General features: G+C 39.3%; 1 protein-coding gene across 10 annotated transcripts in view; it reads right to left on the reverse strand.

Moving 5' to 3' along the window:
• B3GNTL1 (UDP-GlcNAc:betaGal beta-1,3-N-acetylglucosaminyltransferase like 1) overlaps positions 1–14434 on the reverse strand; it is a 111469-nt gene extending 97035 nt beyond the window's left edge. For all 10 annotated transcript variants that reach the window (XR_014257617.1, XM_082442116.1, XM_082442121.1 and 7 more), the window contains exons 1-3: positions 14279–14434; positions 12664–12780; positions 12464–12563 (exon numbers count right to left, since the gene is read on the reverse strand). Coding sequence is in view for 9 of the 10 variants with exons in the window: in XM_082442116.1 (XP_082298242.1) it covers positions 12464–12563; positions 12664–12780; positions 14279–14341 (280 nt within the window). In the remaining variant the exon portion in view is untranslated. The remainder of the gene's footprint in view (positions 1–12463; positions 12564–12663; positions 12781–14278) is intronic.
• Positions 14435–15084: the final 650 nt, after the last annotated feature.

The raw sequence follows: 15084 nt of genomic DNA on the forward strand, positions 1-15084 counted from the left end.
GCATTGTATGAAATTCTATAGTGTTACGGCTGGTTAGTTCTGGCACTGCAAGAGTGGTTCACTGTTAAGAAAAATACTAATGTAATTTATTACAATAAAAATGTTAGGAGAAAAAAATAGGCAATCACCTTAACAGATACCTAAAAGACATCTAATAAATTCTACACTGACGCCTCTTTTTTTTTTTTTTTTTTTCTGGCTGCACCGTGCAGCACATGGGATCTTAGATCTCCATCAGGGATCAAACCCACGTCCCCAGCATTGGAAGTGCAGAGTCTTAACCACTGGACCAACAGGGAAGTCCCTGATGCCTCATTTTATGAAGGCTTACTAAATTAGAAATATCAAGTTACCTTGATAAAGGTATCTATCAGAAAGCAATAGTAAATGTCATACTTTTAACACTGAAACACTACAAACATTCCCACTAAGCCAGCACAATAAAAGGATTCATTAATGTGATTCCACATTGTTCTTCTACCCCACCCCCAAAATATAAGAAAAATAAAGAATAAATTAGAAATAAAGAAACAAAATTATAATATTTATTCAGGATCAGATTACCTAAATAGAAAATCTGAGATAATGTGAAAAATTATTAGCATTGGACAAGACAGGGAACCAGTGAAACTGGTAGTCTACCCTCTCTACCCAAGTCCAACACTAGAAACAAAAGGAGATCATAGACTCTGAACTTCCGATTTAAAGACTGCAAGAACCTCGAGAGGAGACAGAAGGAGGTTGTACCCTGACGTGGAAGGAAACCCAAACACCACAGTCCAGAGGCTCGCTTGGCAAGAACTTTTGGATTGTGTTCTCTCCTCCACCCACCACTGTGTGGGGAGCTGGTTGCCCACCCCTCCCTCCATCGCTGTGAAGCAAAAGAACAGCAGGTTCAGGAGGCAGCAGCAGGATTGGGAGAAGCTGTTCCCACAAATACAGAAGACAGCCATTTCAGGCCTCCTCCTTCTCTTCTCCCCTGTCCACTCCAAAAAGGAAAGGAATTGCACGGAACAGAGGAAGATGGAAGGATGAACAGAAGGAAGGGAAGCAAGGGGGTGGGGGGGCGTGGGCAAAAGCCGTACAGGCAGGTTACCTAAGGGGCAAGCTCACCTGTATGGGGAGGTGCTCTGGGGGCAGCAAGTAGGGACTAAAGGAAGGATAATAAAGCTTGTGATGAAATTTCTTCATCACAGGATCCACCAGCCAACACTCAAACATGACAGATAAGGACATACAAAAGGTAAAAGAATTCATCGCCAGTAGACCATCACTGCAAGAAATGTTTTAAAAAGTCCAGGCAGAAGGAAAATCATAGAAGATGGAAATCTGGCTCTACACAAAGAAATGAAGAGCACTGAAAACTAACTATATGAGTAAATGAGTAATTTTCTTTCTTATTATTTAAATCTCTTAAAAAGATGATTGACTGTTTAAACTAAGTTAATACCAACGTTTGTGGGGTTTATGGTACATGTAAAAGTAGAATGCATGACAACAACAGCAAAAAAGGCAAGAGGGGAGAGAAGGACATGCACTGTCATGAGGTTCTCACACTATACGTGAAGTTGTACACACATTTGAGGGGCTGAACTTGGTAAGCTGACAGTATATTCTGTAAACTCCAAATCAACCACTAACAAGGCAAAAAAGGAATTATAGCTAATAAGCCAACAAAGGAGATAAAATAGAACCAAAAGAAATTTTGATTGGAGCTGGCCTGACAGCACAAGTTCCACAGACTGCTTGCCAGCAAAACTGGTAAAAATTATTTTTTAAGTAATTTAATTTTTAAAAATTATTTTTTAAATAATTTTTTAAAAATTATGTTTTAAAAACCCAACCATTTACAGTCTCTGGAAATGGCCCTAACACACAGCAAATGAAAAAAATATTTATTCAAGAAAATCTACTGAAACTCAGTAATAGTGAGGGTCTAGGTATCTGAGCCAAGACCTGCTCCTTCCCTCCCCCAAGGAGGAAACCCCACCCCAGACAGGTACAGCCTAAAATACAGGGTTCCCTCTTCTGCTAGGCCCGTCAGAAAGCTATTTTCCTGGGAGAGATATGGCATCAGCATTTCTCATCCTGACTCCAGGTACCTGTTGCTGAGGCTGAGTCCCAGGCAAGTGCAGTTGAAAAGTGGGGCTCCCTTCTCCCACTCAGCCCCCATGCTGGGATGGACTCTCTGTCTACACTGGGAGTGGTATCACCAAGAATACTGGGGATCCAAATGCCCTTGCCCTAGTTTGTGGGGTAGGGGTTCCATATTGAGAGAGACATGGGGTTACTGCCCACCACCTGCTTCATCTGCAACAGGGTGTGAAGTTCAAGCCCTAAGGTACACCCAAAACAGTGGTGAGAGGCAGCTGGTAAAGGAGATTGGTAGATTAATTGGCAATATAGGCTAAACTGTGGGACGACCAGTTTGCTAGACATAAACGGGTAAGAGACAGCTGAGAAGAGCCCTCCTGGTGTCAGAACAAACTTTAAACACTGACCTCAAGAACTATTCCTTTGAAAGAATCTGAATTCACTTGAATTATTCTTATATAGCAATTTATGCTCCTAGGTATTGTTGAAAACAGTAAAGCAGTCAGCAATAAGTGGAGCTTGACAGCTGGGTGTGGTCAGGGAAAGAGAGGCCAGCCCACACCACTGCCACCTCAGGGTGACTGTGGGTACACTCAGTGCTGTATTCCTGAGAGAGATCATTAGAGGTTTCACACTGCAAGGGCAGAGGAGTAGACTTTACTAAAATTATCCAACCAGTCACTATACAAGCAAACAAGTCAATAATAATAACAAGCCTAGTTGGGATGGGGGGGACCAGTACCCAGAGTTACTATAATATATTATCTAATATGTCCAGTTTCCAACAAAAATTAGGACACATTGAAAGAAACAAGAAAGCATTACCCAGACACCGAATAAAAAGAAGGCCCAGAAACTTCTAGTGAGAACATCACAGTGTCTGATTTAACAAAGACCTCAAAGTAACCATTATAAATATGTTCAAAGACCTAAAGGAAACCATAATTAAAGAAGCAAAGAAAGGTATGAAGACAATGTCATATCAAATCAAGAGTATCAATAAAGAGACAGAAATTATTAAAAAGGACCAATTGGAAATTCTAGAGCTGAAAAGTATAACAACCTAACTAAAAAATTCCCTAGAGGAACTCAACAGTATATTTGAATTGGCAGAAAAATTAGCAAACTTGATGGATAAAATTAATGCAATCTGAAGAACAGAGAGAAAAAAGAATGAAGAAAAATAAACACGACCTCAGAGAAATCTGAAATACTATTAAAGACACTAATATATGCATAATAGTAGTACCAAAAGAAAAGGAGAGAGCAATAAGCACAAAAAATATTCAAAGATATAATGGCTAAAATCTTTCCAAATGCAGTGAAAAACATTAATCTACGCATTCAAGGAGCTCAACAAACTCCAAGCAGGATAAACTCAATAGATTCACAACTAGATACATCATAGTAAAAACACTGAAAGCCAAAAACAGGGAGAAAATCTTAAAAGAGACAAGGGAAAAGAAAGGAAATCTCAATAAAATTAACAGTTGACTTCTCAGCACAAATAGTGGAGGCCAGAAGGCAGTAGGAGAACATATTCAAAGAACTCAAAGAAAAAACTGTTAACCAAGAATCCTATATCCAGTAAAACTATCTTTCAAAAATAAAGGAGAAATTAAGACATTCCAAATAAACAAACAGTGAGAGAAACTGTTGTTGATTCACCTTACAAGAGATAAAAGGAAGTTCTTTAAATTAAAAAGATTGACCCCAAGTGATTCCAGGGAGTATTTCAAATCCATGAAAGAAAAAAAGAGAGCACCAGTAAAGTAATTGTTAATTATAAAAGACAATATAAATGCATATTTCTTCTGCTAACTGAAGTAGCGGTAGTAAAAAAAAAAAAAAAATTGTATAAAACAATATGTAACAACCCAATCAAAAAATGGGTGGAAGATCTAAACAGACACTTCTCCAAAGAAGACATACAGATAGCCAAGAGGCACATGAAAAGATGTTCAACATCACTAATTATTAGAGAAATGCAAATGAAAACTCACCTCACACCAGTTAGAATGGCCATCATCAAAAAATCTACAAACAACAAATGCTGGAGAGGGTGTGGAAGAAAGGGAACCCTCCTACACCGTTGGTGGGAATGTAAATTGATATAGCCACTATGGAGAACAGTATGGTAATTTCTTTAAAAACTAAAAATAGAGCTACCATATGATCCAGCAATCCCACTCCTGGGCATATATCTGGAGAAAACCATAATTAAAAAGGATACACGCACCCCAGTGTTCACTGCAGCACTATTTACAATAGCCAGGACATGGAAACAACCTATATGTCCATTGACAGAGGAATGGATAAAGAAGATATGGTACATATATACCATGGAATATTACTCAGTCATAAAAAAGAATGAAATAATGCCATTTGCAGCAACATGGATGGACCTAGAGACTGTCATACAGAGTGAAGTAAGTCAGAAAGAGAAAAACCAATATCGTATATTAATGCATATATGTGGAATCTAGAAAAATGGTACAGATGAACCAGTTTGCAAGGCAGAAATAGAGACACAGATGTAGAGAACAAACGTATGGACACCAAGGAGGGAAAGCAGGGGATGGGGGGGTGGGATGAATTGGGAGACTGGGATTGACATATATACAAAAATATGTATAAAGTAGATAACTAATAAGAACCTACTGTATAGCACAGGGAACTCCACTTTACTGTACAGCAGAAACTAACACAACATTGTAAAAGAACTATACCCCAATTAAAAAAAAAATGGGGGCTTCCCTGGTGGCACAGTGGTTGGGAGTCTGCTTGCCAATGCAGGGGACACGGGTTCGAGCCCTGGTCTGGGAAGATCTCACATGCCTCAGAGCAACTGGGCCTGTGAGCCACAACTACTGAGCCTGCGCATCTGGAGCCTGTGCTCCGCAACAGGAGAGGCCACGGAAGTGAGAGGCCTGCGCACCGCGATGAAGAGTGGCCCCTGCTCGCCGCAACTAGAGAAAGCCCTCGCACAGAAACGAAGACCCAACACAGCCAAAACTAAAATAAAAATAAAAATAAATTTTTAAAAAATGGTACAAACGAACCTATTTACAAAACTGAAATTGAGTCACAGATGTAGAAAACAAACTTATGGAAGGGGGAGTATACATTGGGAGATTGGGACTGACATACACACACTACTATATATAAAAGATAACTAATAAGAACCTACTGTATAGCACAGGGAACTCTATTTGGTGCCCTGTAATGACCTACATGGGAATGGAGTCTAGAAGAGAGTGGATATATGTATATGTATGGCTGATTCAGTTTGCTGTACAGCAGAAACTAACACAACATTGTAAATTAACTATACTCCAATAAGAAATTAATTTAAAAAAATATGTAAGTAATGTATTGTTAGGTCTATAACATACAGAAACTCTGTATCTGGCAAAACTATCCTTCAAAAATGGAGAAATTAACACATTTGCAGATAAACAAAAGCTGAGGGAGATATTCACTAACAGATCTGCCCTACAAGAAATGCTAACAGGAGTCCTTCCGGCTCTAATGAGAACACTAGACAGTAACTTGAAACCATACAAACAAATGAAAAACATTGATGTAGATTACTATGTAGCTAAATATAAAAGCCAGTATTATTTTATCTTCAGTTTGTATTTTTCCCATATGATTTAAAAGACACATTAAACAATGATTATAAATCTATGTTAATGGGCAAATAATAAAGATGTAATTTGTGACAAAAATGATATAAAGTGGGAGGTACACAGCTGTACAGGAGCAGAGCTTCATACACTATAAAAGCTAAGTTGGTGTTAATTCAAATTAGATTGTTATAAATTTAAGATGTTAATTGTAATCCCCACAGTGATGACTAAGAAAATAACTTACAAATACACAGAATAGGAAATGAGAAGGGAGTAAAAATGGCACACTAGTAATAACCAATTAAACACAAAGGAAAGCACTGATGGAGGACTGAAGAATAAAAGAGATAGACGGCATATAGAAAACAATAGCAAAATGGCAAAAGTCCTTCCTCGAAAGTAATTACTTTAAATATAAATGCTCCAATTAAAAGGCAAAGATGGGCAGAATGGATTAAAAAAACACATGATCCATTTAAATGCTACAGGAGATTCATCTTAGATCCAAAGGCACAAATAAGTCGAAAGTGAAATGATGGAAAAAGATATTCCATTCAACCAGCAACCAAAAAAGTGCTGGAGTGATTAAACTAGTACTAGGGAAAATAAACCCTAAGTCAGAAATTGTTACAAGAAACAAAGGACACTATATATTGATGAAAGGGTCAATCAAGAAAATATAACAATTATAAAACTATACGCATCTAACAAGAGAGCCCCAAAATAAATGAAGCAAAATGAACAGAATTGAAGGGAGAAACAGATAATTCTACTATAGTAGTTGAATACTTCAATACCTCACTTTCAATAATAGATAGAACATCAAGACAGAAGATCAGTAAGGTAATAGAGGACTTGAACAACACTATAAACCAACAGACCTAACAGACATATACAGAACACTCTACTCAATAACAGCAGAATATGCATTCTTCCTAAGTGCACATGCAACATTCTCCAGGACAGACCACATGTCAGGCCACAAAACATATCTCAAAAATGTTTTAAAGACTGAAATCAGATTAAGTATCTTCTCTGACCACAATGGAATGTAATTAGAATTCAATAACGGAAGGACAAATACGTGAAAATTAAACAACCTACTCTTAAGTAACCAATGGGTCAAATAAGGGAAATTATAATATACTTAAGAGATAAATAAAAATAAAAATACAGCATACCAAACCTTACAGGATGCAGCAAAAGCAGTGATCAGAGGGAAATTTATATATAAATGTCTACATAAAAGAGATCTCAAGTCAACAACCTGACTTTACATGTTACAGAGCTAGAAAAAGAAGAACACATTAAACGCACAGCTAGCAGAAGGAAAGAAATAATAAAGATCAGAACAGAGATAAATGAAATAAAGACTAAAAAAAAATAGAGAGAATCAATGAAACCAAAAGTTGGTTCTTTGAAAAGATCAACAACATTGACAAACCTTTAGCTAGACTAAGAACAAAGAAGCTTCAAATTACTAAAATCAAAAATGAAAGTGGGGAGACTTCCCTGATGGTCCAGTGGTTAAGACTCTGCACTTCCACTGCAGGGGGTGCAGGTTCGACCCCTGGTCAGGGAACTAAGATCCCACAAGCCATGAGGCAGGGCCAAAAAAAAAAAAAAAGAAAAGAAAAAGAAAGTGGGTTCATTACTACTAAACTTAACAGAAACCTAAACAGATTATAATTGAATATTATGAACAACTGTATGCCAACAAATTAGATAACCTAGATGAAATGGACCATTTCTAGAAACACACTAACTATCAAAACTAACTCAAGAAGAAGTAAAAAATCTGAACAGACCTATAACAAATACAGAGATTGAATCAGTAATCAAAATCTCCCAACAACAGCAAAAAGGCCTAGGATCAGACGGTTCCACTAGTGAATTCTACCAAACATTTAGAGAATTAACAACAATCCTTCTCAACCTCTTCCAAAAAAAAAAAAAAAAAAAAAGAAGAAAAGGAAACACTTCTTAACTCATTCTACAAAGCCAGCAGTACTCTGATACTATAGTCAGACGGAGACATCAGAAGAAAGGAAAACTACATACCAATATCCCTTATGAATATCTATGTGGAAATCCTCAACAAAATACTGGCAAACTAAATCCAGCAGCATATTAGAAAGATTATACACCATGACCAAGTGGGATTTACCCCAGTAATGCAAGGGTGGTTCAACATACGAAATCAATCAGTATAATATATCACCTTAATAGAACTGAAGGAAGAAAACCTACATGATTATCTCAATTGATGCAGAAAAAAGATTGGACAAAATCCTCTTTCATGATAAAGAAAAACACAGTCAACAAACTAGGAATTGAAGGGAACTTCCTCAGCATGATAAAGGGTATTTATAAAAATCCACAGCTAACATCATACTCAATGGTGAAACACCATACTCTTTCCCCCTAAGATCAGGATCAAGACAAGGGTGTCTCCTTTCTCCACTCCTACTAAACACTGGAAGTTCTCACTGGAGCAATTAGGCAAGAAAAAGAAATAAGGCATCCAATTAAAAAGGGATAAGTAAAACTATCTCAGTTACAGATGACATGATCTTACATATAGGAAATCCTAAAAACTCACAAAAAAACTACTAGAGCTAATAAACAAGTTCAACAAAGTTGCAGGATACAAGATCAATACACAGGAAAATCAGTTTCCCTATACACTAACAATGAAAAATCTGAGAAGGAAATTAAGAAAACAATTCCATTCACACTAACATAAGAAATAATAAAATGCTGAGGAGTTAATTTAACCAAAGAGGCAAAAGACTTGTACACTGAAAGTTATGAAACATTGATAAAAGAAACTGAAGAAGACCTAAGACCTAAGGAAAGATATTCTGTGTTCATGAATTGGAAGACTTAATATTGTTAAAGTGACAACACAACCCAAACAGATATACAGATTCAATGCCATCCCCATCAAAATCCCAATGGTCTTTTTTGCAGAAATGGAAAAACTGATCCTAAAATTCATATGAAATTGCAAAACAATTTTGAAAAAGGAAAACGAAGTTGGAAGACTCAGACTTCCCAATATCAAAACCTACCATAAAGCTATGGTAATCAAAGCAGTGTGGTACTGGCATAAGAACAGAGTCCAGAAATGAGCCCATTCATTTATGGTCAACTGATTTTCACAAGGGTACCAAAACTTTCAATGGAGAAAGAATAGTCTTAAACAAATGGTGTTGGAACAACTCAATATCCACATGCAAAAGAATGAAGTTATACTCTTACTTCACACCATATACAAAAATGAACTCAAAATGGAACAAAGACCTACATAAAAGAGCTCAAATTATAAAACTCTGAAGAAAACAAAGGAGTAAATGTTCATGACCTTGATTAAGCAATGATTTCTTAGATAGGACACCAAAAGCACATAAAACGACAACAAAAATAAATTGGATTTTATCAAAATTACAATTTTTGTGCATCAAAGAATATTCTCAGGAGAGTGAAAAGACAATCCAAAGTATGGGAGAAAATACTTGCAAATCATATATCTGATAAGGGTCTAGTATCCAGAATATATAAAGAACTCTTACAGCTCAACAACAAAAAGGCAAACAATCCAATTTTTAAATGGGCAAAGGACTTGGATAGACATTTCTCCAAAGAAGATATACAAATGGACAAGAAGCACACAAAAAGAGGCTCAATATCATGAGTCAGTAGAGAAATGCAAATCAAAACCACAATGAAAAACCATTTCACACTCACTAGGATGGCTATAGTAAAAAAGAACACGGAAAATAAGAAGTGTTGGTAGGGATGTGGAGAAACTGGAGCCCTCATACATGGTTGGTGGCAATGTAAAATGGTGCAACTGATGTGGAAAATTGTTTGGCAGTTCTTCAATACGCTAAACATAGAATTACAATATGACCCAGCAATTCAACTACGAGGTATATATCCAAAGGAAATGAAAACCTATGTTGAAGCAGAAATTTGTACACAAATGTTTATACTAGCACTCTTCACAACAGCCAAAAGGTAGAACAACCCAAATGTCCCTCAGCTGATGAATGGATAAACAAAATATGGTATATCTATACAATTAAATATTGGGTTGGCCAAAAAGTTCGTTTCGTTAATGAATACATTGTTCAATAAGATTCTCGGTGCAAATGAAAAATGTCTTTTATTTTTACTTAAAACCAAATGAACTTTTTGGCCAACCCAATATTATTCTCTCATAAAAAGGAATGAAGTACTAATATATGCCTCAACATGAACCTTAAAAACATTTTGCTACATGAAAGAAGCCAGTCACAAAAGAACACACATTATATGATTCCATTTATATGAAATGTCCAAAATAGGCAAATCTACAGACAGAAAGTAAATCAGTGGTTGCGTAGGGCTGGGGGGGATGGGGTATGGAGGGTGATAACTAAAGGATACAGGGTTCCTTTTTGAGGTGATGAAAATGTTCTAAAATTGACTGTGGTGGTGGCCGCACACATCTGTGAACATACTACAAAACACTTGATTGTATACATTGACGGGTGGATTGTATGGTATATAAATTGTATTTCAATAAAGCTGTTATAAAAGATATTTAATTAATCCAAAAGAAGGCAGAAAAAGAGGAAAATGGAATGAAGAATAGATGCGACTAATATAAGATAATAGCAAGAAGAGAGACTCAAACCTAACCACATCAATAATCACATTACATGTAACTAATGTAAACATCCCAGTTAAAAGGCAGAGATTGTCAGACTGGATTTTAAAAGCACCATCATATGTTGTCTACAAGAATCTATAAGGGAGGGGGCATCCTTTAAATATAAAGACAGGAATGGGTTAAAAGAAAAAATGATGGAAAAGATACACCATGCTGACACTAGTCAAAATAAAGCCAGAGCAGTTATATTAATATCAAACAATGTATATTACCAGAGGTCAGGAGGGTTATTCATAATGATGAAGGGGTCAATTCTTCACAACAATCTCAAATATTAACAGAGTTTCAAAATACACAAAGCCAAAAATGATAGAACTATAAGGAAGAATAATAAATCTACAATTAGAGTTGGAGATTTCAATACCCCCCCCCCTCAGTAACTGAGAACAAGTAGACCTTGTATCAGCAAGGATGCAGTAGATTTAAACAAGACTGTGCCCAACTGGACTTGATTTACATTTACAGAAAACTCTACCAACACCAGCAGATACACAACCTTCTCAAGTGCACACGGAACATTTGCCAAGATAGGCCTTATCCTGGGCTATAAAGTAAATCTTACTAAATTTAAAAGAGTCAAGTCAAAAAAGTATGTTCTCTTACTTCAGAGGAATTAAATCAGAAATGAATAATAGAAAGATGTCTGGGAAATCCCTCAAATATTTGGAAACTAAATACTACACTTCAAATAATCCATAAATCAAATAAGAAATCAAAGGGGAAATTAGAAGGTATTTTGAAGCTGAATGAAAATTAAAACATAACATATCCGAATTTGTGGGATGTTGCTAATGCAAGAGTTAGAGGGGAATTTATATCACTAAATGCCTCTGTTAGAAAATGAGAAAGGTCTCAAACCAATGACCTCAGCTTTCACCTTAAGAATTACAAAAAGAGGGGCTTCCCTGGTGGCGCAGTGGTTAAGAATCTGCCTGCCAACGCAGGGGACACGGGTTTGAGCCCTGGTACGGGAAGATCCCACATGCCGCGGAGCAACTAAGCCCATGCGCCACAACTACTGAGCCTGCGCTCTAGAGCATGCGAGCCACAACTACTGAGCCTGCGTGCCTAGAGCCCGTGCTCCACAACAAGAGAAGCCACTGCAATGAGAAGCCCGCGCACCACAACAAAGAGTAGCCCCCACTCGCTGCAACTAGAAAAAGCCTGCGCGCAGCAACAAAGACCCAACGCATCCAAAAATAAATAAATAAATTAATTAATTAAAAAAAAAGAATTACAAAAAGAACCAATTAAATCCAAAGTGAGCAGAAAGGGGCTTCCCTGGTGGCGCAGTGGTTAAGAATCCGCCTGCCAATGCAGGGGACACGGGTTCGAACCCTGGTCAGGGAAGATCCCACATGCCGCGGAGCAACTAAGCCCACATGCCACAACTACTGACCCCGTGCTCTAGAGCCCACGAGCCACAACTACTTAAGCCCACGCGCCGAGAGCCCGTGCTCTGCAACAAGAGAAGCCACCGCAATGAGAAGCCCGCGGGCACCACAACGAACTGTAGCCCCTGCTCGCCGCAACTAGAGAAAGCCCTCACACAGAAACGAAGACCCAACACAGCCAAAAATAAATAATAAATAAATAAATAAATTTAAATTATTAAAAAAAAAAAAAAAATAGAAAACAGACAAAATAGGAAAAAGAAAAACAATATAGAAAATCAATGAAACCAAAAGCTGCTTCTTTAAGAAGATTTTTTTTTTGATGGACAGAAACAAATCTAATGTCACAAGAAAAGAGTTTTTAAAATTAGAGGTGACCAATAATGACCAGTCACACCAGGAATAAAAACACCCAGTGGCTTTCTGTTGGGCTGAATAAGTAAAGAATGAGCAGTGGATGTACACAAATCCTTACTGAAGCATAAGAAAGCCAGGCTTACCATGTCCTTAATAAGTGGTATACTCAAGTATTACTCAGGATAATTTTCACCAGGATTTGAACAACAGGAAACTATTTAAGTACATAAGTCGATAAGAATAATAAACTAAACACGGTTACTGACCTCCTCGGGGAGAAGGAGAATCGTGCCCTCCAATGACCACGAGGATGCCGGAACCTTCCAGCTTCTCTTTCCATTTTTCAATGATAGTCATGGACTTGTCCTGAAAGCACAAGGACGTTGGCAGGTCAGGAAACTTTCCTCCAAACAGTCAGAGGTGACTTACACTAGGGCTAAATCACCAACAGGAAGTTCATAAATACCTTACTGGCATCATTAAAAATGGAAAGCTCCATGGAGCCTTCGAAGTCCTGCTGCAAAACAGACCCCAAGCACTCGTCCAGCCACAGTTCAGCGTCATGGACCGGGAGGATAACAGACTGGAATTCAAAACAAACTGATTGAGAAACAAGTGTGGAAACTGAATACTCTTTCCATGGCTCTAATTTACTTCCCCATTACCATCCGCACAATGCTTATTTCCAAAGGGCAAGAACTGACTTACAGAGTAACCCAGAATAAGGCTTCCAGGGAAAGAATATGTCCTGACAAAAAAAAAGGTGTATATGCCTCCTCTCAAGATTTATTGTCTTAGATTTCCCAGAATTGGTCTTTTGGATGCTTTTGAAAAGGAAACAAAAATCTGAAAGGCATCAAAAATGTTCCCAATTCAACGGCAAATTCATGTGTTTCCCAATCAGTGGTCAGAAACATCATCATTTTGGTTGAAACAAGCATCTGTGTATCTTGAACCCACTCATGAAATAAGCATTTTCAGTAAACCATGATGTTAGAGAAACTGCAACAAAGAAACCCTTTTAAGTACCCCGTATACTTGCTTTAACAAAGTATGGGGGTGGGGCTGGGAAAAGGGGAGGTGACCTCCCTCCAGCTGTCTCTTCCTTTGCTCTACTCAATTTAGGATAGTTTGGCACTGTCCTCTTCTCATAGGGCCCACATAAAACAAAAATTTATGAAGTGTATGGAGTAAAACCAGTGAACCTTGACTGCCAACAAAACAACGGATTACAGGATTTGTCTTAATTCTGTATATTACCACATTAAGCAATACAGAATACCCAAAGATAGAAGTTACAGTCGGTCCTCACCCTTGACTTTATACCCTAACGAAGAGTGGACACATTCCCAAGTAAGAAAACAGAAACACAGGTCATCCAGGTGTGAGCGTGTGTCTACATATGCATACACGTGCAAACATACATACATGCATATATGTACGAATTCTATATCTATACAGAATATAGATATTTTAAATGCTAAATCTGAATATGGTTATGAAAAGCTCACAGATATAAGCACTTAAAATACAGTTCTGTCAAGTTCTTTACTCTGAGGATCTGATTCAACAGTGGTATCCTTTCCTGCATTTATGTTATCCACATAAATAGTTCCCTAATTTACTTACATATTTACTTTACTTTGGAATTATTTTTTAAAGGAAAGAATATTTTTACTGTTTTCAAGATCTACAATACAAAACATAATGTTAATTTCTGCCAGAGATGAGCCTTGATTAATCTCTGTTCGCACTCTTGCTGGTGCTTTAACGTTGATTTGGGCAGAGACCCTCATAGGCTGCCCAAGAGAAGAGGCGGTGGTGGTGTGGGAAATGGAGACCCAGGATGGGGAGGGGAGAGGAGGGAGGGAGGGATGGAGGGGAGCGGGGCGGAGAGGAGGAGGACGGAGGGGAGAGAGACGGAGTGGAGAGAAGAGGAGAGGAGGGGACAGGAGACGACCAGAGAGTCGGGGAGTCAGAGAGTCAGGGAGGGGTACTGGAGCTGAGGGGCGGGGAGGGGCGGGGAGAGGCGGGGCGCCACCCCCATCCCCACCTCCCACCCCCGCCAGCCCAGCACCTACCACTTGGACTGGGGCGCTGGCCTGGCCGAGGGCGGCGGCGGCCGGGTACCCGCTGGCCTGCATGGCGCGCGCTCCTCGGGCCGCCCCGCCCACTTCGGCCTACGGCGCGTGCGCGGGCGGCTCGCCGGGAGGCGGAGCCGAGGCCGGGCGCCTCCGATTGGTGCAGAGGGACGTCGATCCAGCGGGGACCTGCAGGCAGTGGAGAGGCGCGGCCTAGAGCAGCGGAAGGACAGTCCAGCCACAGCCACAGGCACAGACCCCCACCACCGTCCCACCCCCCACAGCCACACGCACACGCACACGCATCCCCCCCCGCTCGGAGGGAGCTCATGTGATCTGCACAGAGGTCCGCAGTGAAGCAAGTGGTACAGGAGTTCCTGGGTTGTGCAGAAGGTGGTGTTTGTGGGAAGACGCTGCGCTGTCCAGGTGGCTACGCCTTCCCACGTGTGTTCCTTCTCTGACCAGGAAAGGTTCTGTGTGAAGAGCAGGTGATGGTCCCCTGCACTGGCGACGGGACGCCTGAGCGGCCCCCTGTGGAGCACCTGGCCCCAGGGTCCCGCGCCGCCCGGGGGCCGAGGGGACCGCCTGTCACGCGGGTGCCCCGACCCATCTGGGTCAGTGAGCGCGTTCATAGCCTTTACCGCTCCAAACGAATGTTAAATGCAAATCATTCTACAAAGTAGCAATTATGATAAAGCCGAACTTCTGTTTCATGTCTTGTAAGCATCACTTCAAATGTCATTTTTCCTTAAACTGCATCAATATTTTCAAAGCCTATTGCACACATTGAAACGCTTAGGTCAGAT

The sequence above is a fragment of the Balaenoptera physalus genome (assembly GCF_965194825.1).
Source record: "Balaenoptera physalus genome assembly, chromosome: 20".
Taxonomy (NCBI): Eukaryota; Metazoa; Chordata; class Mammalia; order Artiodactyla; family Balaenopteridae; genus Balaenoptera; species Balaenoptera physalus.